The sequence below is a fragment of the Cupressus sempervirens genome, chromosome 3 (genome assembly GCF_028749045.1).
Source record: "Cupressus sempervirens isolate cs-2001-9-10 chromosome 3, ASM2874904v1, whole genome shotgun sequence".
Lineage (NCBI taxonomy): Eukaryota > Viridiplantae > Streptophyta > Pinopsida > Cupressales > Cupressaceae > Cupressus > Cupressus sempervirens.
In genome coordinates this window covers 524,318,032-524,341,431 of record NC_143120.1, presented here as the reverse complement: position 1 = coordinate 524,341,431, position 23,400 = coordinate 524,318,032, and the positions used below count along the sequence as shown (strand labels likewise).

The window sequence follows — 23,400 nt, the reverse complement described above, 5'->3', positions numbered from 1 at the left end:
CTAGCATCCTAGTAGCTCGTTAGGAAGTCTTGTGTGGTAATCTAGTCCAATCGCTCCTAAGTTCTACTTGCATATCATCTTTCCACTTGTACTTCAAGTTGGGTTGGAAGAAAGGTGTTAGTGTGAAAATCCTAAGAGTATCCCTTAGAATCATTGCATCAATGGAGGTAGCGCCGCTGACAAGCTTTCATTTGGTTAGATCACCATCCATTTCCTAATTTCTCCATCCATAGGAGTAGTAGTAGAGCAATAAGAATTTAGTGGTAGGAGTAGTTGAAAGTGAAAGTGATCAAGGAGAGAAAAAAAAAAGTCAAGCAAGCGAAGTACCACCAAGTTATCTTCAAATGAATAACGTAAGCCTGCCTATGTGATTACCAACAAATCACATCGATATATTGAGTTAGTATCCATAGATGTAAGGAACATTGGAGTTCTTGCTTATGTCTTCATAAGTATTAACTTTTCAAGAGAGGAATTGAGGACTTGATATTCCATATCAATTGTTTAATTGCTATATGTTATGTAGTGGTACAAAAACTGACACCAACACGTGGCAAGGTGTTGACATTTCATGTTATTTCTTTCCGCATTTCTTTTGCTATTTGTTATGGGAAATTGTACCAACCATCTGATTTAAAGGATTTTTTCTACCAACAGGTGTTGTGGACCCTTGTAAGTGCCACGTTTTATGTTAAGTGTCTCTTCAATGATCAACGACCCAAGTTTCTTTCACGTTTTCACAACTGCTTTTTAGGGACCCTTGCAAAATGAGGATAGTCTACGGGTCAACATTACAAGTAGGTTAACACTTCATGTTATCCCATCCTGACAGTTTTGATAGCGGCATGATCTGTTTGTTTGTGGCCACGACATGTTACTAGGGCTAGTTCTTTAATGCAAAATGACTTTTTTGGTTTTGATATCACGATGCCAGTGCATCCCCATGCTTCTTCATGATCTACAAGGGTTTTCTTCTATCAGATTTATCTTTCCATTTGCTTGGTGTACTTATTTGGCTCTTTCTTGTCACTTCTGAGAATCATGTTTTATACAAAGATCAGATTTTCTTCTGATATTTATTTATTGCTCTCCTTTGTAATCTAAGTCTACCATGGTTGGAGTTTGAACTTCAAGTTTTATCTGAGTTATGCCTGATCTATAAAGTCAAAGTTCGTAAATGATTTTTGGGTTCTTCTCTGGTTTATTGGAGCAACATTGCACTCTGCAAATGTAACTTTCCTTTTTGCCTTTCATGAATAGAAATCTTAGTTTTTACCTTATCTTGTTAGTCTAATAAATTGTGCATTTTTTTTACCTTGTAGGGAGTATCTCTTTTCTATTTTCCAAGTTCATATGTTGTGTTTAACCTACTTATCAATGTTGTATGTGAACATGTTTCCTTACAACATCTCATTAGTTTTAGCTTGCATTTGATTCCTTGGAATATAGATTGGAGTCAAGATCTATGTATGTAGGTTCTCTATTCATGTTTTATGTAGCTCTAGGAAGAGAAAGTAACCATGTTTCAATTTGGTGTGTCACCCCATTTCCCTTTAAGCATTTACTTTTGTGCATTCCTTCTCCTTTTTTCTCAAAAGTTTAGTTTAGGTGCGTTCTGATTGTAAGGAAGTTGGCCTTCTCTAAAGATTCGACCTCAAAGTGCAAGTCCCACACTTGGAGGTTGTTTCAATGTTACACAAGGTCACTCGAGGATAATACGTTGGGCACGAGTGCAAACTTTTATGTCAACAATTTTTGGCATGCCCGATGGGACATTATTTCAACTATATAAGTTTGCCAGTTAGCCAATTAAGTTCCATCCATTGAAAATTTAGTTGTTATTCTCAGTGCCATCAAGCTTTGGAAGCATTTTATCAAACACCATGGCAACTCTAAGTACAAAATCTACTAGTTTGAAGTAGAAATAGTGTTGGTATGTGTAAAGATCATCTCTAATCTTTTATGTTTTCCTAGACTTTTTATGAAGTTTAAATGTTTTAACATGGATCCCCTTCATAGAGATGCCTCTCATTTTCCCCCGTATCATGAGGTTTCCCCCCCTTCACCCTCATCTTTTCAATCTCAATCAAGGTTGCAACCTAGTGTTGCCCCATGTTTCACTACTCAATCTTTTGAACAACCCCAAAATAATTTTGCCAACCCTAGAGTAAGAGATCTCTTTGACTATGTAGACAATTTGGGCCTTGGGTTTGCAAACCTAGTAAACATTTTGATTATGTTCATAATCCATATCTAGGTATAGATGGTGGCGATTATTCTTTTATTGAACTCTTTATGACTAGTTGGTTCAAGCAATTAGATGAATAGAAGGAGCAATGGAAACGTGATTCACAGGTCTGTGAGATGGTATCTAAGGTATATAATATTTTTAATGAGGCTCATTAAGCCTATCTCAAGTTGCAGAAGCAGCCTGAAATAAAATGGAGGCAATTTGCGGAAAACCTTGCAAGAAAGAATGCTATTGTAGAAGAAGAGACAAGGCTTAAGCTTGCTCAAATGCAAGTCGTTGAAGCAAGAGAGCCTTCAGATAGTGTGAGCCTCCCCAAATTACCATTTCAAGCTGCCCAAATCCTTAGCCTTCACTTCAAGCACCTCCTTATCTTGATGTATGTGAACCTTTATTTGATTACTGCCCCTTCTTGATCATTCTTGAGGAGGATATATATTTGTCCACATCAGAGATAGTTCCAGAACTGCAAGAAGAAGCACGTGTTGTGGCGGGAGGTCAAGTAGGAAGGACATCCTTGTCCTTGAGGAGGAATATGTTGGTGTGCATTAGGTCGCTCCTCAGCCAATTCACAATATCAAACAACGTAGACGGTCCAAGAAGAAGAGTTTGTTTCTTCTTTAATCGATCATATGGACTATTGTGACATGGAGATATCACAATGCATGGGGGGCATATATTTTTATGAACTTGAAGCCTCATATTTATCTAACAAGCCATCATCTCCTACGTCTGAAGAACATGTATTGTAGAAGCAACAAGTGGAAGAACACACACTACCAGCTTTACCTTTCGAGCCACTTTTGAGCTAGTAGGATACAAGTGTTGCAGAGCACAACAACGTAGTCAAGGCTGATTCCTTAGACCTGGAGCCATCAAGAGGATGCCCCATAAGGCATCTAGTTCTGCAACAAATCAACATGTTCCCCTTGGTCATGCTTATTTCAGAGTATGAAGATGAGTATCAAAAAGAGGAGCAAGTGTTTCTTGCTCAAAAAGACAATGTCCTAGTGCTGGAGAGTTTCTTTGTTCTCACCATTAGGAAGGTACTCCAAAATGTAGTAGTATTTTTGTCATGCTTGCTGCCTTGTCTAGTTGCCCACATGCATGAAAGGAGCAAAATATTGATAAGAAAGGGAAGCTATTTCAACAAGCTAGTTAATGGCTTTGTTTGAGTTCTTTTGTTTGTAAATACTTGTACATAGTGGAGTAGGTCTTTTGGCTTTCCAAGAAGTGCACAAACACAACTATTTCCCTCTTGGAAATAGAAGATTTTTCTTTTTTGCGTAGGTTGCAGATTTTGTAAAGTTATAGGTGGATAACACGTCATTCTTTGTTCCCAATGGATTGCTTATGAACACTAGTCTCATGCTTAGTAGACAAGTATCCCCTAAGTTGCCATAAATGTTGGCTATTTTGCCCCCATTCAGCCCATCATAGATAACTGATCTAAAATATTTTCAATAAGCTGAAATCTATCACATGGGTTAACACGACATGCCTGCAGCTAACCTTCACGTCATGCCTGTTTCGCTCTTTTGCAGAGTTCCCTTTTTGCCTCTTGGCGAAATTATTAGGCTCTACCATGTGTTTCCATTTTGTTCAATGGTGCTAGTGCTGCATTTTCTTAAGTTTTAAGGCACGTGCATCTTCATTCTTCATCAATGGTTGTGATTTTCTCCGCCATCCCATGATCAACTTCAGGGAGTTGCATTGTGGATTGTAGGATAACGAGATTGTGCCACGTGGCAGGGTGTTAACATTTCATGTTATCCCTTCCGTTTCTTTTTCTATTTGTTATGGAAAATTGTGCCAATAGTCTAATTTAAAGCTTTTTTTCTACCAACGGGGGTTGTGGGCCCTTCCTAGTGCCATATTTTATCATGTTTTATGTCGTGCATCTCTTCAATGATCAATGACCCAGGTTTCTTTCGCATTTTCGCAAGTGCTTTTGAGGGGCCCTTGCAAAATGGTGATGGTCAATGTGTCAACAGTACAGGCGGGTTAACACTTTATATTATCCCATCCTGATAGTTTTTGACAGCGACATGATTTGATTGTTTGTATCCATGACACGTTTCTAGGGTTGGTTCATTAATTTGAAATGACTGTTTTGGTTATATCACGATGTCAGTGCATCCCCATGCTGCTTTATGTTCTGCAAGGATTTTCTTCTGTTAGATTTTTCTTTCCATTTGCTGGGTATATTCATTTGGCTATTTCTTGTCACTTCTGAGAGTCAAGTTGCATACAGAGATCAGATTTTGTTCTGATATTTCTTATTGCTCTCCTCTATAATCTAACTCCACCATTGTTGGAGTTTGAATTTCAAGTTTTATCTGAGTTATGTCTGGCCTATAAAGGCAAAGTTTGTAAATAATTTTTGGGTTCTTCTTTAGTTTATTGTACATTATGCTCTACAAATGTAACTTTTCTTTTTTCCATTCATGAATATAAATCTTAGTTTTTATCTTATCTTGTTAGTTTGATATATTGTGCATTTTCTTGCCTTGTATGGTTTATTTCTTTTCTATTTTCCAAGTTCATATGTCGTGTTTAGCCTGCTAATGAATGTTGTATTGTGAACATGTTTCCTTGCAACATCTCATTAGTTTTAGCCTACATGTAATTCCTTGGAAGATAGATTGTAGTCAAGATCTATGTATTTAGGTTCTTTATTCATGTTTTGTGCAACTCTAGATAGAGAAAGTATCCAATCTTCAATCTGGTGCATCACCCCATTTCCCTTCCAACATTTACTTTTATGCATTCCTTCTCTTTTTCCTCAAAAGTTTAGTTTAAGTGCATCCTAATTGTAAGAAAGCTGACCTTCTCTAGAGATTCAACCTCAAAGCACAAGTCTCACACTTGGAGTTTGTTTCCATGTTACATAAGGTTGCTCGAGGATAACACGTTGGGTATTGGTGCAGAGTTTTGTGTCAACAATTCCAATAAATATGAATCATCATGGCTAAACTGACCAACATCATCCCTTAGAAGGATGCTACCAACAATGGGGCCTAGATTACCCCTAGAAGCACCATCAATAGCTTTACAGTTCCATCCAATGATTTCCTCTAGGGGATTAAAGGCCCTACTTTATTTTCTTGATAAACTATTCACGTGGGTAATATTATAGTAAGTTGGGGTCAAACTTTATAAAGAAAGTGTCATGGGAAAATATAGGGAAGGGCATTTGATGTACTCCACATAGGGGGGTTAACAACCACCTTGTCCCAACACCTTGAAAACTCACCAACAAATTCATATGCTTGAAAAAAGCAAAAGCAATGTATTATTGCCTTATATAATGAAAACATGCCCTGAAAAAGGCTTACAAAACATGTTGAAAGAAGCCAGAGCATATTATAGAATGCTAGAATTTAGCAAAGGGATTGTTCACAATGAAGATGGATAAAACCTAGATCTATCACTCCCCACACAATCTTCGCACCATTTGGTAACAAAACCATTTCCTTATTTTATGTTACTTCCATTCCCAATTGCACTTACCTCCATGCTTATGCATCCTCCTTTTAGGTAAGTAGAATTTTTTGTCTTTTGATTTTGATTGGTTTTTTGAAATTTTCATCCCCTTTGTCTCAAAGTGGCTTGAATTTTTATTCTTAAGCTTGTCCCTACTTTGTTTCTTCCTTCTATCCGATGTTTCTGATTTTTCATGTTTAGGGCATGATTTTTGCCCTAATGTGGTCTGCTCAAAATTCTAAGCATGTACCATCTCTTTCTGGGGATCTCCTTGTTTCTTTTGCTCTAGACTTAGTTATTCAATGTGCACCTTGGGACTGTACACCTAGTCTAGATGCATACTAGTTCAGATGTGTCGTGTAGATGCTATTTGGATGTGTCTAGAATGCTCATCCTTGACACATCCAAAGCACATCTAGATACGCCCAATCACAAGTCTCAATTTTTATTATTTTTTCTCTTAGTTACCTAGTTCGCCTGTTTTAGGGCCGGATTGGGGTTGGTTATTTGGTTTTGGTCCAGTTTGCCCAAAGTTCGAACTCAAGCAGACTGGTCTGTTCAGGTTGAGCCAAGGTTGAATCAGGGTCGAACTAGGGCAAAACTAGGTAGATGAAGTGTGAACCAAGTACACTTGCATTGACAAATATTCTATAATTTAATGTGGAAAACAATTATTATAGAATTTGAATAAGACCTTTAACATTATAAAAAAAAATTTGTTGAAGTTCAAATATTTATTACGTCAAATTAAACTAACCCTCAAGACTTCTTCCAATGAAATTTTTATATCCAATTGCTAATAGTAACCCCTATCCGATTCATTGAAAGATCTCTATAGTGATAAATCATGTTTTAAACATTAAACAATATCTTCAATAGGTGAAGGGAGTTGCAACAAGTAGGATGTTAATTACAAACAAAAAGGCTCTTTGTATAGTTAAAAAATAATAAGCATTTGAGGTCTTGGAAGCGAGAATGTTATTGATGAAGCTGATCCCATTGGTTTGGCACTATTTCTGAACCAACTAATGCCTTTGATGAAGAAGAAAAAGAAGAAGAAGAATTAGATAATCCACTAGGCGATTGAAGCTTAGTATAAAGTTCCAATTGTTGAAAGTCAAAACAATGATACTTGAACTCAATATTTTTATTTTAGTATTTTAATGTTGATATGATGCTATGATGCTATGATTACAGGTTTATGGTATTTTTGTTGTTTTTATGATACTAAGTGGCATTCTAATCTTAATTCATGCTTCTGGATTGCATACATACGTAAATACACATACACATATATAAAATTAATTTTACATGTTTTTGTACCAATGAACCCAAACGAACCCAAATCCCTTCTCAAAATTTTCCTGTACTGGTGAACTGGTTCTTCGTACCCGAACTCAAACCGGTAACTTAGGGTTTTCTTTGAGAAAAATCTAGAAAGGCCCTTTATGAGGCAATGGAATGATGTACATTATGGTTCTGCTTCCAGCCTCGTGCAAGGAGCATTGCAATTTGATCCCATTGGGGTGTTTCCCCCAAATTCCCATTTGATTTTGGAAGTACAGTACAACTTTGAGTTTGCACAATATGAGTATTTGATGATGTTATTGTGTCTTTAAGGTGTATTCAATTCACATTTAATATTTGTCTTTGGCATTTGCATTGATCAATGATGAAGTACCATACCTATCAAATGATTTAGTTATACTATTGAATATGTTTTTTGTGTATATATAGAAACCCACATGTACTCAAACCTACATGAGCCCCAATTTTGTAAGTCAAACACATCGTTCATGTCAATAAAATCAAAATTTTCTTGCTAAGTAGGTTTTGGAGGACATGAATGCTATATATTGAAGATCCTTGGATTAAGGTATTGCAATGAGAAAAAAAGATGTCTAGGCTTGATAAATTTGGTCCACCATCCAAATAATTATAGTTTGTGGTTTTGGTAAGAAAGGTTAACACCAAAAAGTGGGTTTTGGCATCACGAGTTGGGTCTCATCAACTATGAAGCCACATTGCATGAGAGCTGATAACATTGTCTGGGGATAGCCTTTAAATAATCCCCCATGTGAGTTTGCAAAGGAAGCACATGAGGAAAGCGTAGTCAAGAAGTCTCTCCAAAGAATGAAATTATAGAGCACCAAGGCCCTTGGAGGATATTAATAATGAGATTTGTGGGCCACTTAGAACATCTCCTTTAGGAGCCAAATACTTTCTTATGCCATTGATGGCTACTCCATTTTTTTGGATTTGCTGCATTCAAATCAAGGATGAAGCATTAGAGCCTTTTTGGAGAGAAGGCATAAGAGAAGGATCAAATGTCTCTCATTAGAGGGGACCTAAAGAACATATTAGCAGAAAAATTAAACAATGTCTCATATATCATGACATCACATGGTAGCACATCGTCCATCAACTCCATATCAAAATAAAGCTGCCAAAAGAAAGAATCTCACCAACATGGAGATGACTATGTTACATGTCAAGAGGATGGACCTTATGTTCTAGGAGATTCTCTAGTTTATGCTGCCCACATCATCAATAGACACGAATTTGTACTCTCATAGGGTGTGCTGCACATGAAGATTTGAAGGGTAGAAAACAAGTTATCTTCCTATTGCCATCTTCATTGTACATATTCAACATATCAGACACCATAAATGCCCTAAAGCTTCCACAACACTTTCTTGGTGATTCACTAAGAGCGAAAACAAGGGGAATAGGAGATCTAGAGCTGTGTAACGTTGCAAGAGAGTTTGTGATGAAACCTAATGTTGAAAATGGAAAAAAATATCACAATTAAATTTCGACTTCTATCACATTGTATTGTATCTTGCTGGTAACTATACCAAGAGCTTGTAAGAGATAGGGAATAGGCAAAGAGAAGAAAGGCTTAGTGAGACAACAAACATTGCAACTATAATAATAAGATTATATCATCATTATACGAGTAAAGGGATTTAGGATTGGGCAATATGAATGAACTTAGTGTAAATGAATGTATGCAACCTCTTCTTTAAGAAGTTGTATTATCTTTGTTCTTATTTAAGTCATCATTGTAGTTTTATTCTTCTCGATTAGTGTTAGCTTTAACAAGGGTAATAAGAGGTTGCAAGCTAGCTCACTGTCAAGACCTGGTTAACTAATGCCTAAGGGGATTAAGAATTATATTTTGGAAGCTTATGTTGGCGCAAATAGAAATGGTAGGAAGTGAAACTTAAAAAAAATTGAAGAAAGAAACTATAGAACTATGCTAACTAGTAATTTTGTCCTTTTTGAATTTTATTATATATTTTTTCAAGTATTGTAGCTTTGGCTGTTGAGAAGAATCAGAGGAGTTGCTGATGTAAGATTGATAGATCAATCTAGTGAATGGAATTTTTTTTGAAAGTGATTAAGAATATAGACAAAGCTTGGACTAGAGATGTAGATTATTGAGTTGAAAGAATCTTGGATTGTAAGAACCCCAATAGGTTCTAACTTCACCACTGTAATATCCCTTGTGTTTCAATTTTTATATTTTAAGTTTTGTATCAAATGCATTTCGTCAAATAATTGGTGTGCAAAGTTTGAACTGAATTTTCTGATCATTCTTGTGCCAAATTTTGTTATAGAACTTAAAGACTTTGCAAAGCAATTCCGTTAAACACTTGACATTCAAAATTAAGAACATTACTTTATCATGCTGTCATAGGAACATACTGGCAACAGATATAAAGTCTGAAATAGTTGAATAGACTAATAGGCATTAAACCAAACAATTTGGCATGCAAAACTTTATTTAATTGAAGTATTCAAAATGCATACAAATGCCAATTCTAATGTATTGAAAAATTATTACAGAATGAAAGTTTACCTGATAATTCAACACAACAGTCCATTTTCAACCCTTTTCAACAATTAACCTCTGCGAATTGCATATATATCTCCAATGCCCAAGCTGGATGATTGGTAAGACCCCAAATGGTGATTTTTTCCCTTTTAAATAAACCCTAACACAACTTCTAAATACCACACATGTAGACCAAGGAAGGCTATGGCTAGTGTTATTCAGGTACTACCACCACTAAAGATGTATAATTTCTGCCCTTTGAGCCATGTCCCCAACACTGATATCAATTGAATTATTTCTGCTGATAACCTTCACAAAAGCTGAAACTATTATCCACCAAATTCAATGATTACTCCAAGTTGAAGCCATCACTCAATTGCACAATTCATTGGATCTCTCACCAATTCAAAGTGCTGATAACCAGAAGAATTCACAACTCTCTAGGCGAATGCTAAAACCCTTGGAAACTCCAAAGCCTTCACGAGAACACAATAAAGAAAACCATCAAGAATGAATCTATTTCCTTTTGCCTTATATAATTCCTACGTTATAAATCAATCATTAGGTTTCATGAATACACTTTTCATAACTATTTGTGCTTTTGTTGCATTTGAAATATAACATTTAATTATATTTCCCTCCTTTTGGTGCACACATTAAAATATAAATTTAGCTGTATTGAACACTAATATTTTCCTTTTAAATAACACTTTATCACTTTTTTTTTCTATGAATATAGTAAGTAAAATGGATTACACATCAAAAAACCATTAAATCTCTGGTCGAGATAGTATTACTAGTAAAAAAACCTACCGAGGCATACCATATAGGTATCTATACAACGTCATCAACCTGCCTTTATATATACATATAGGATGCTTTTGGATAGATCGTTACAAAATGTAAACTGAAAAACAACTAGATACTGGCCACAAACTCGTTAGACCATGGTTACGGGGAGACCCATCTCCCCCTAGACTTTTCGCATCTCCAAAGACCTCAAAAAAGGTTGGAGACTTCACGATGAAGTCTCCTGAAGTCTCCTAGTCTCCTGATCCAAAAAGTGAAGTCTCCTGATAAAATATAAATGTAAAATATAATATTAAATAATTTTAGCCCTCATTTAATTTTTTTTTAATGCAAAAATTAAGACCAATGAGATACAATATTGTGGTTATGTGAGGTTTGAAATATTTGACTCTATATTAACGTGACATTACTATTATTATTTACTTTAGTCTTTTAGTTTTACAGTATTACTATTTTCAAATTTTGTATTTAGTATTAAACTCTTTAAACTTTAGAAAAAAAATTGCCGTCTCCAAGTACCCCTGTCTCCTATTTTTGAGATATTGTCGTACCGGTACCAATACCAGTACCGAAGACCTCCAAGTCTCCCCGTCTCCCGGTGACCTTGCGTTAAACCCATGCTCCAATGATATTATTACTGACATCAGCTTTATCACAATCAAAAGCTCCAATGAGGGGCTCAACTGCATGTTTGGTACTGCTCCTGTCTGCCCAACTGGGAGTGTTCTCTCTTTCCTGCTGGATTTTCTTGTTTTCTTGAGCAATATCAATGCCTTTGTCTTTGGTGAACTGTTTCAGGGCAGCTAGTTCCTTGTGATTCAGCGTCTCATTGTATGCATCAAAATAATGAGCAGATTGGATGCCCTCTTTATATACAATCATTGCTCCTTCATGTACTAGAGTCATAAATCTCTCTTTGGAGATATCCAGCACAATACATACCTGGGTCATGATGTAAAAATGTGTTGCATTTGAAGCTAAACTCAGTAACATTCCTTCTGCTATCTTGAAATATTTCCTCATTCATCCACTTCCAAAGATAGCAAAGAACCTCATTAGATAAAGAAAACCAAAAATTATTAAGCTTCATATTATAGGCCTCCACAAAACCAGTAAGAATTTCATGCCTAGACATTCCTGGTTTGCTGTTCCATAAAATAGGACTACCAAGAAAAAGAGACCAGACTCTTTTTGTTGGGATGCAATCAAAAACTAAATGTTCATATGTTTCAGGATATCCATAGGTTCAAGAACAATAGAAGATAAAACAATTTCATTAGCAAGCTTTTTAAGGAGCGCCCATCTGGAACACAACTTTGGTTCCACATGAGAATGCCAGAAAAAATCAAAGTAAAAATGCCACCTAGAACTTGGCCAGTCAAGACTCCAGTTGAGATTAATCCTATCAAGAGTCAGAGAATCCCTTTTAAGCATATTATAAATCTGCTTAGTAGACGTATCATTATAGAGATTACCATCAATCTATTTCACCTGCAGAAGAAATTTATCACTATTACAAATCTTGCCAGGGAACCTTTTACTGACTGCTTTAATAATCATAGTGTAAGTTTTTTTCTGAGTCTGAGGAATATTAAACTTATTGTTAATCTCCTCCAAGACCCCAACCAGTTGTCAATCAAATGTCCCTAACAAAAGAGATCCCCTTACCAAACCAGCATTTTGCAGAACGGGATTAAGGCTAACGGTTATTAAAATAGACATCCCATCATGTGAGGCGGTCAAGGACAGAATAAGATGGGGATCCCCCAATAGCATATTTGGAGCAAATTCGTTTCCTCACCTTAGACCAGGCTTTCCAAATTGAAACAAGCAATTTAAAACCAAAGACTTTAACATTATACTCTCCAAGAACAATATTATAAATAGGGATGTCTTTCCATCTTTTAGCTTTACAAATAGAGGCTTTGTTTATATTATTCTTCACCAGTACTTTCAAGGGTTCATTTCCTTGCATTGCATTGAATAGCCACTTGGATGCCAGAGCAAAACCATGTACCTTAAGATCCTTCAGGCCAAGTCCACCATCCTGTCTTGGTGTTCAACACCAATCCCACTTAACACAATGTCTTTTTTTACTGCCCATACCATCAGACCATAAGAATTCCCTTAGGATTTTTTCAAGTTTATTTGTTTGATTATTGGAGAAAAAAAGGTGCAGAGGAAAAATAGATAGCATGTGAAGGCACCACATTTTGAACTACTTGCACTCTACTAGACAATGATAACAAGTGTGTTTGCCATTTAATATGCTTCTTTTCAATTTTAGAAAAGAGCCATTCCCACATATCTCTAGTAGAGGACCCTACCACAAAGGGTATGCCAAGGTATCTTGTTATTGTGTTTAGACCAGCCCCTGGCCATATTTGTCAGAAGTCCGCTTAGGACTACTTTCAGACCACCCCATAATAGTAGATTTGTGATGAGTGATTTTTGATTCTGATGCCAAACAAAAGAATTGCAATCTGTTGATAGCATTATCTAAATTCTCCTTAGACAATTCCACAAAGAGTGTTGTATCATCTGCAAATTGCATATTGATAAGTTCTTATTGGGTAACCTGAGACCCTTAATTGGGGGACCTAGCTCTGAGGCTCTCAGAATGTAATTGAGAGCATCAACAACAATTACAAATAACGTGGGAGCAATAGGCATCCTTGCCTAATAGACCTTTTTAACGTAATGGGCTTAGACAATTCACCATTGACCTCAATAACTGTAAAGGAATCTTTGAAGAGAATGGAAATCCATTTGCAAAAATACTAAGGGAAGCCAAAAGCTTTCAACTACCAATAACAAAAGGCCATTCTACTCTATCATACGCATTTTCAAAGTCAAACATAATCATACCCAACATCTGACCATTAGCTTTTGCCTAATTCATGCCTTCCCAGCTGGTGATCAAAGTTTCTAAGATGTTTCTCCCCCGAATAAACCCAGTCTGAGTCACTGAGGCAATCTTATTAAGAATATTGATTAATCTCCTGGCCAACAACTTAGCCACAATTTTATATGACAAATTCAATAATGATTTAGTTATCCATTTTTTAACTTGAGTATTGTTCCCTTCTTTAGGGAGAAGTTTAACCACTCCCCTGTTAATGTTCTCCCCCAAAAAATCTCGGTCAAAGGTATCTTCATAAAGTTCCAAAAGTTCCACACCAGTCCATTCCAAGTTTTATTTATAGAAGTCCACTGGTTTGATTCTTATACAACATGTTAAAACATTCAGACACTAGGATTCTCATGTTTAGAGGCACCTCCATCAGAGTTAGACAATGATGGTTTGTTTGAGCTCTTCTTTTTCTTTTCCATACCTTTGGTAACAACCTCCTTAACTTGTTCTCCATTTTGAATTACCTCATCTCTTGTTGGGTTAGTAGATAATCTTTGAGAAGCAGCATCTACCAAAGTGGGACTAAGCACGAGGAAGGCTTTTGGGCCAAATATGTCATTTTGGCACTCCTAATCTTATTTTCCCTCGAATTAATGGTTTCTAGGGCTATCTGTAGACCATTCTTTTTGGGAGGGGATTTCATTTGGAGGGTTCAACTTGGTAGGACTGCATTCAGATTGACAACTGATTGAAGGAGTTAGGGTTAATGTTCTCTACATGCTCTGTAGGGATTACCTCATAGTCAACCTCATATAGAGGATTGGCTAGGGTAAGGAAACCAGATTTATTGCTCTCATCAACTTGCATCTTATTATTATCTTTGTCTCGTCCATTATTTACAATGTTTTTACATTTATCAATGTTTACATGGCCATTAATTTTTATCCATAGAGGAGTTTTCCCATTAATAATTACATAATTAACATTGATTTTTTTTAATATTCTTCAAAGAGGGGCAATCCTTCGTATGTCCATTAATTTACAGTGAAAGCAAGGTCCAAGATAACCAAGGAGAGCCAACGCCCATGAGAAGAATTCCCCCTCTAATTCAACAGAAATTTGGTTGGGTATATCCACTTTTGATTCTAGGGCTATCGAGACTCTTGCATTAAGATGGGGAAAAATAATCCTGAATTCTTCCACTTGAAGGACCGAATGCAAGGGTTTGAGGATCTAGGGTAGGAAGGGCTAGAGTTTGATTGTAAGTTCTTGATCTCCGTCTAGTTAGGAGAAGATCCGGTAATGACCTTGTCTAAATCTCTCGTAGGAGACCATTGGAAAATCCTAAACAATGCCTGGCCAACATTTTGGAAGCCTTTCTTTAATGCATGCTCCTGCATCTTGTGATTTTTCAGATTCCTTTTTGAATCATCCTGCTAAAACTTATATGAATTCCAAGTTTTTTTCCCCAGACATTACTTAGCCAATCGTCCAGGAAATTTCTAGCAGGTAAAAACTTGTTATCCATAGAAACAAAAAAAATGGCAATACTTTTTGACCTTGATTGTTCTGATCTAATGGCCCTAGACATATCTTTGTTGGGAGAAAGAGACAAGGTTTTCAACACAGTATAAGGAATCTTACCCTCTTCTTTCCCTATAGTGTTTGGAGTTTGGATGTTGCAACTGTCTCCCCCTCCACATCCCCATTTGATTCCAAATTTTCACTTCTGGTGATTCTTCCATTGAACAATGCAAAAGAAGGGCAGACGGGAGAAGAGTGCTCAATGAGAACTGATTTGTAGGAAGGTTTTTCTCCAATGTTCGACTCTTCTCCAGAATTCCTTTTTAATACCGTCCTCATTCTTCTCCAGATTAATCCCCTCATTTACTGATTCCATAAAGAATTTAAAACCCAACTTGAGTCTGGAAAGGTCGAGCCCTAGTTGGCATAGATACAAAGACAAGACTGTAGACATATGAGAAGCTAGATAAGTTTAAGGAATGACAAGATTAGTACGATGCACAACCAACACCAAACGAGCAAAGGAAACACAATTAAAAAATAAAATCAAGAAATAAATGAAGCCCCGGGCAAGTGCCAACAAGTGTAGGCACATGTATCGAGGAGACAATGTGGCACCCTCACAATACAACCACTTGCAGAGCACTCGCCAAAATCATTCACCACAAACTCCTGTAGCTCAAATTCCACTCTTTATCACTTATTATAAAGTGTACTTTTAAAATATTTAAACACCTTTTTAAATAAAGCCACACTTAATTTATCAATGCTATGCACTTAATAATTAATTATTATGAAAGTAAAACTTATACCTTAATAATGATTATAATGTTATAACTCCATCAATCATTGTGTTTCAATTCTGACTGAACTTTAGAGTTAACTATTGTATCCATTGTGCATCGAACTGCCTTAGTAAAACTAGTAAGCATCCATCTCAATCAACCCCTGACCAGCTGTACTTAGTAAATCCTCAAATACCTAATCAACAAGGATGCTAAGGGTCATTACTGCAATTGAAGCGGATCCACTGCCTCTGCCAAATGGAGGAATGTCGAATAAATGACTTACTATAAATACTAAGTGTACCAAACTAACCCAAACAAAGAGCAAACCTGAACATCCTTGACCTCTAGAGTGGGACAACAAAGACCCTTTATCCATTTGATTAGCCTTTGAGGCTTAAATAATAGACTAATCACACAAACTATGATGCTCATGAAAAATGGGGACATTACCTAGATTCTGTTATAACAACTTGGGAATCCATGGTTAGAAGAACTTTGATGCCAAGAAAGTTGATTTTCTAGAGGGAATCAAAGAAAGGCTCTTCATGAAGGTTGCATCCAAAAGAAAGATCTTGTCTCTAGAAAAGGAAACATCTCTAGACAATGAGAAATTTATCTAAGGAGAACAAGAACCAATGACCATGAGAAGTGGGAGGGAATCCTAAGAGAAAATAGAATGTATGGGAAAGAGATACAATAATTAGGGATCCAAAGATAAAACAATGAAACAAAGGCCATGTAGATAGAAAAGTAAGAGGAAAATGGGAAGAGCTACAGTGTTATGAGGAAAGAAGATTAGTTGTGGAGAGAGAGATTAGGAGATTGAAATAAGATCAAAACATAATTAAGAATGGAAAGAGAAAAAAAAGATAAATTAGAGAAGTGGGTCCGGTAGAGAAAAATGCACAAAATAATGAAAATAAATAACAAAAAAAAATGTACTTTCGAAAACACAAAAGTAGAAGAGAATGTTGTAATAGCACCACTTGGGACTTGTTGGCCTATAGAGGAACAAGCCCAAGAAATAGGGTTTGATGAATTAGATTAAAGAGTTAGTGAGAAACATGTTGGCGAAGTCCAATCACATTTTTCCCAGGTGAAGGAAACATAATACCAAATATAGGCAAGATCTAATTCTGGATGAACATAACCCACATGCCTTGAAATGAAGTGCGAACCCATTGGCAAGTCAGCCACATGCATAGGAACATCGAATGATGAGCCATAAAGCTTCGCAAATCACGGAAATACTTGGCATAATCAGAAAACTCCAACTTAGCTGTTAAACATTAAGAACATGTAGGCCCAAGAAAGAGTCCACAATATCTCCACTGTGAAGTATTATATCAAGGTACAAACCTAGACATAATTAAAACATGATGTCTATAACATGCCATATGATTCACAACAGCAATTGAGTCAAATCAAAGAAAAGCCACAGGAAACACAAAAACTAACAAACAAGAACAAACTGAAAAGTGCATATTTTTGGGTGATGCAAGACTGTCATGAACCCAAGGATGCTCCTACATCAGACACCTCTAATGAGAAGAAGATGTTCCATGAGAGGAACTCATGAACATCTTACAGGATTTAGGATGCAAAATCCTATGCTCATTCTTGATCCAAACATTGTCCTTATTTGTACCACTATTTCTCTTCCTCCCAACTTTTCTTTCTTTTCATCTTCTCTTCTTTGCCTCGCATCTACATTTGGTAGTAAGGGACTTTCACCACCATTTTCTTTCTTCTGCAACTCTGATTTATGTCTTTTGTAAGACTTCATCCCATCCACTGCCAAAGCATTTTAATAAACAGCTCTTTCTCTCATACCATTTGGTGTCAATTTGTTCTCAGATCTAATCACAAAATCTTTCTTCAAATCCATGTCATCCTCTGCCTTTTGCTTCTCTACACAGCTACTCTTCACAAGATCAAGTTTCTTGCTCCATTCTCTTCCTCCTTCAAGGAAGCCAAAGTAAACTTCTGCCCGTCCTTTTCAATGGTAACCAAGTTTCTTTTGCAATCATAGATATCTCCTCTATCAAAATGCCAAGGTCTACCCAAAGTAACATGATAAGCACTCGTAGACAAGACATCAAACAAGGAATCATCTTTGAAAGAGCCAATAGTAAAGTTCACAAGACATTTCTCTTTCACCTTTACCAAATGATCATGTTGCAACCAGCTTATCCTATAAGAATGTCTAAGGTTATCTACCAAGCTTATTTACCATCTCTTTTATTACCAAATTATCAGTACTTCCACTATCTCCAATAACCTTACAACACTTCACCCCTGATTTGCATACGATTCTGAAAAGATTCTTCCTTGGTCCAATCTTCACTTTGCTTTGCTCCACCAAAGCTCTCTTAAGCATAAGGGATTCTCCCATTTCAGGTTCCACCATATTCTCCTCTAGTACTTCAGTCACCTGCTCCTCATGTGCCATGAAGTTCTTTTTACCATTACCTTTACTAGATCCCTTGAGATCGGATCTATGTCCAATTTTGCCACACTTGAAACATTTGCACAAGAATTCCTCGCTACTACTTCCTCTTCTTGGTGCCTTCTGATCTAATTTTTTTCTTCACTTAGGTTTAAACTCCTCTTCACTTGTCTGCTTCTCCTTGCTGCTATTTATCAACTTCTCCTTTCCTCTAGATTACTCTGTTGTCTTCTTTTTACCTTCTCTTCTACCTTAAGAGCATATTGGTAAGCATCCTCCACTGTAGAAACTCTCAGCATACTCATCTCATCTTGGACGTTAAATCTCAGACCATTTATAATCAAGCCACCTTCTCTTAGATATCTCTTGGTGTCTAGATCTGATTGTCATCTTGTAAAACCCCTCAATGTAATCCTTCACACTCATGTCCTGCTTCAAGTTCTGCAACTTCTTGAACAATTCCAACTCATAGTCTTCTGAACTGAACTTAGCCTTCATCTTTGCAACCATTTGCCTCCACCTAGTGATTTTCATTTCACCATTTTCCTCTCTATTCTTCTGAAATTCTTTCCACCACAAGGCATCATGCCCTTTCAAACTTGGTTTGTGCTGACCTTACCCTCTTGTGGATCTCTGATATCTTCAAGATAAAAACAGTCTTCCAACTCTCCTATCCAATCTATCAAATCCTCTGGATGTAAAGAGCTAGAAAAGTTAGAAACTCCATTCTATGACTCTTACTGACTTGTGCCACTACCCTCAACAATATCTCTTCATCTGTTGGTACCTCAGTCTCTAGATCTTCTGCAACCTCTTCATATTCTTCATCTGGTTCTGGATTTCCTTTTCAAACCAACTAGTGCATTATGAATTTCATTCTCATCTCATTTTGGAAATCCTCCATCATTTGCTCTAATCTCCTAGGGTTTATCCTTCTTGCCAGCATCTCTTCCTTCCCTTTGGTGCAATTGCCTCATGTCAGCGATTTGACTCCAAGGTTTCAATTGCCTATCACTTGGTGATCTGTTAAACACACTTTCAGCCTATCTCGACTTGATGTTCTATTCAACCACTGGATGTGTCAACACTTATTCAAGGTTCACAATCATCAAGATCTACTCTCATATTCATCTTATGCAGATCCTTTGCAGTTGTGGGTAAGATCCACACTCCCCCACCCCACAAGAAGGATTTTTAGTGTGTCACAAGCTCAAGAACTAGATCGTGTTCTGTGACCATTTGATGTAATCACAAATAGAGGGAACTCAATGAGATATGTCCAAACCATGCAACCCAAGTCACACTGTAGAAACAACAACCAAAAGCATAACAAGAAACTGGAAACATGTGATATCGGATCTTCATATACAATTGGCCAGCAACATGCAGGCTTACATTCTAGGTATACATGCTTGTTTTACAATAGAAATCTAGATCTAATCCAAAGGCTAACCTTCCAGAGGTTATCCTTCAAGCTGACTTGCTTAACAAAGATCAAATGCCTCAATATATAGAGCCTTCATGATAAACATGTTGGCCAAGATCAATCGCATTTTCCCAGGTAAAGAAAATGTATTCCAGATATAGGCGAGGACCTAAATCTGGATGAACTTAACCCACACGCTATGGAATGAAGCATGAACCCATAGGTAAGCTGGCCACAAGCATAGGAACATCAAATGATGAGCCAAGATGCTTTGCAAATCATAGTAATACTTTGCATGATTAAAAAACTCCAACTTAGCTGTTAAACATGAAGAGCACACAAGCCTCAGCAAGAATCCACAATATGTCCACCACAAAGTATCAGATTGAGGTGTGAACCTAGACAGGTAAAAATGATGTCCAAAACATGTCATATGATTCGTAGCAGCAACTAAGCCAAATTGAAGAAACACCACAAGAAACATAGAAACTAACAAACAAGAACAAACTGAAAAAGGAAATATGTTTTTGTGATGCAAGATTGCCATGAACCCAAGCATGCTCCTGCATTATGATCCCATGTAGGAATTCAAGGAGATGAGAGTGAGAGCCATTGCGGCATCTTAGATGCTAGCTCCATAGCCAGTAGAGCATATTCCTTGTTGCAAGCCTGCCAAAACAATAGGTACAAACACAAAGGTTAGGCACTAGGGGAAATTATAGTGTTGGGAGTAAAGGAGGGTACTATGATGGGATTAGAGGTGGATTTTAGGGTCAAGAGGGGTAGATGTGCAAAAGGACTTATTTATTTTAGGATAAAACTTAGACATATGCAAGGAAGTGTATGACTAATGCTAGAATAGACTAGTGTGGGTTGTATGAAAATACTACACGACTCTTTCAATTGTCCAATGACAACAATTCTCTAGTGATGATTATGCTTCTGGATTTGATTGTGTATGCTTTTTTATCATCAACGTTTCGGATCACACTCTGTGATTCATACATCTTACATCCTTCTCTCATCCTGATGATGGCTCATAGAGTGTGATCCGAAACATTGATGATAAAAAAACATACACAATCAAATCCAGAAGCATAATCATCATTAGTAATGGATTGTGGAAATCTGATATTATTAAACAATTCTCTAGGTAAATTGAAAGAACCCCAAACATAAAATAACCTATCATTTGAAAAAAAACCACATGATTGGGAGGCTGAGCACATCATGAAATCCCTTGATACAGGAGTTGGAAGAAAGTTGAGGTAGAGAGAAAAAAAATATCTAAAACACGATTTCTAAGAAGTTGGACAAAAATATTTAGGGTTGGGATGAATTTGTGAAAGAAAATGCTAAAAACCTTTGTAGAACCAAAGATGGGGAAAAGGGTCACCTAGTAGCAATGATCAAGAGAGGAATCAGCAGTGCAATACAAGAGAGGAATCAGCAGTGCAATAGAAGAGGACTTAATGGAGGGACAAAAACATAAAAGAGTGATTATCTAAACATTGTACTGCAGAAAATAGTTGATAAGCACAAATCAATTTTCATGATAAGCCATCGCTATTAATTTAATTAGTTGAAAATTGTTAGCCTATATATTTTTTGTTTGATTTTAAAGCATCAGATGAATATATTATATTTTATTTGAGAATTAATTTCATCGAGGATTTTTATATTATATTATTATATTATATTGTAGCTCATAATTATCGACGACTCCTCTTGAAGTGTACCCGGAAAATTAGTTGTGGAAAAGCTGAGCTCTCTCTTTTAAATAAATTCCATTGACAAATTTGAAGGTACATGCTTTTATATATATATAGTTTGTTTGTTTGTATAGGTGCTAAATGTCTTGAAATCATTCGAGCGCTGAGATCAATTTGATTAACTTAAAATTTCTTTTAACTTAAAAGCAGGGCCCCTACTTTTCTTAGACTATTCATGTAAAGTTATTTAGGGATAAGATTGGGAATCGATATTCCATGATGTGCCTTGTAAAAATTGATGCATATAAATTCATCCAAATTTCTCATATTCATCAAGATTGTCAGGGATAGGTGCTTCGCTTACTCAAATTTATCCTTTTATATTACATCAGTGTAGAGGTACCTATAGCTGATCTAGAAAGCAGAAGTTCTAGGTCAATTTTCCATATGCTTTATGCTCGTGGAGCTTTGGTTTATGTCTGCTTTTTGGTAGTTAATGATTTGTTGGCCCACTTTGTCATTTAAGGCAGCATTATCCCAAACATGATTAGTTTCAAATTTCTTCTCTTTACTTATTGGACGGAATTGTCGTTGCCAGCTCCTGATATTTTGGTATGATGACCATGTTTGTACAGTTGGTGTAGTCTTCTAAGGCCATGCAGCATCAAAACTGCAATACCAGTGGAGGGTCGATTTGAAAGGCTCGTTATTTCGTCAACAGTGACTCGAGACCACCATATTCTTAATTATATAGACTTTTCGAACAAGGCTGTAAAGGTACGAAACGTCCAACATGCATGTTTTGTGATATAAATGTCGGAAAAATGTTACATTTAACCAACGTGATAGGAGCCTACTCGAAGTTGGGCAGACATTCCCCTGGAAACTTTTACTTTTTATCCGAAAGATTCCAAATATTCTTCCACTTATATACCCGTGCTCCTGCTCAAATGAAGCTTTTGACTTCCACTGTTTATATTTCAATTGTAATTTGGAAATATATCTTTAAGAGAATTTTACTTATATATATAATTTGATTCTTCACTAATGTTTCTGGCTGAGCTGAGAAAGTTTATGTTTCTGAGACAGGAACATGAAGAAATTCAACTGGAAGCTCCAAAACCTCAGAGAATGAAGCGCTTGAACTCTTTGCATATTGTTTCTGACTTAGAGCGTGAGAATCCCAACAAAACATATGCGACTGTAGTACTTAAACGGACTTCAGAAGGAAGCTGATGGGTTTAACTTGGATCAAAGCAAACAATTCTCAAGTCTTATCTTGGTCGGCCTACAAAGAAAAATGGCTCAATATGTGCTACTGTCTACTAACCAGTCCAATGGGTCGATCTGAAAGTAATGGATCTGAGCTGAAAGCCCATCTCAATTGGCATTCATCAGTTAAAGAATATATGCTTCCTATTATGTACCATGCTTATTCGAAATATCAGATAGAAAGAACCGAGGTCAAAAAGGGAAACTTGATGTTTCTACATTGTATTCTTTTTCTTATAATGAATAAAAAAGTTACATTGATCATCATGGTCAATAACCCAAGGGAATCAATCTTGAATAACTAATTCTTTTATTGGTAAAATGAATTATCAGATTCCTTGTCTACAAACATAAGCCAGGCTGGTTGTCCATTAAATCTAAAAACAGCCAAGCAGTGAAAGTTTATTAATGAATACAACCTTTTTAATAAATATTTCCAATGAGCTGATCAAATTAACGCAAACTTGCTTTCGTAGAATTCGAACCAGAGAATTACTTTTATTGAATTACACGACCATTCACTTGATATTGCTTTCATGATTTCATCTGGATGCTTTTACTTCCACAATGAGAACGAAAACCGGCGAATAAGCAAGTTACAGTCCATCAAATAAGGTTACGATTTCAGCTTAATTATTAGTGTGTTGAGGAATGAAAAATGAGGGCAACCACTTTAAAGGCGACCTTTTGATTCTTGATTAAACAGCCCACTCTAGCAACCCCGGTTTCCCCTTAGATGCGTTTTGACCCCTCATCTTTAGGTCGAGAATCTTTACAAAAGCATTTGATAAAATGTGGTAGCAATCTTCATCATGTTCTCTGTGATATAGTCTCCAATTCATCGAAATAAGTATTCCTGTGATTCAATGTACATTGCCCCATAAGATGAGTTTGAATGCTTCATATACTAGTAAAATAAAAACTTATTATTATATTGTTTTTAAAATATATTGTGTATAATTTTTGTTTCTATTAAACAAATCTTACACA

The 23,400-nt window shown here is 36.4% G+C and overlaps 1 protein-coding gene across 1 annotated transcript in view; it reads left to right on the top strand.

The window, feature by feature from the left end:
• Positions 1 to 22,692, top strand: part of LOC149567482 (uncharacterized) — a 60,207-nt gene extending 37,515 nt beyond the window's left edge. Inside the window, exons 4-5 of the mRNA XM_089820670.1 lie at positions 21,774 to 21,915; positions 22,228 to 22,692. Of these exons, the coding sequence (XP_089676796.1) occupies positions 21,774 to 21,915; positions 22,228 to 22,374 (289 nt within the window). The 3' untranslated portion in view covers positions 22,375 to 22,692. The remainder of the gene's footprint in view (positions 1 to 21,773; positions 21,916 to 22,227) is intronic.
• The last annotated feature ends 708 nt before the right edge of the window (positions 22,693 to 23,400 follow it).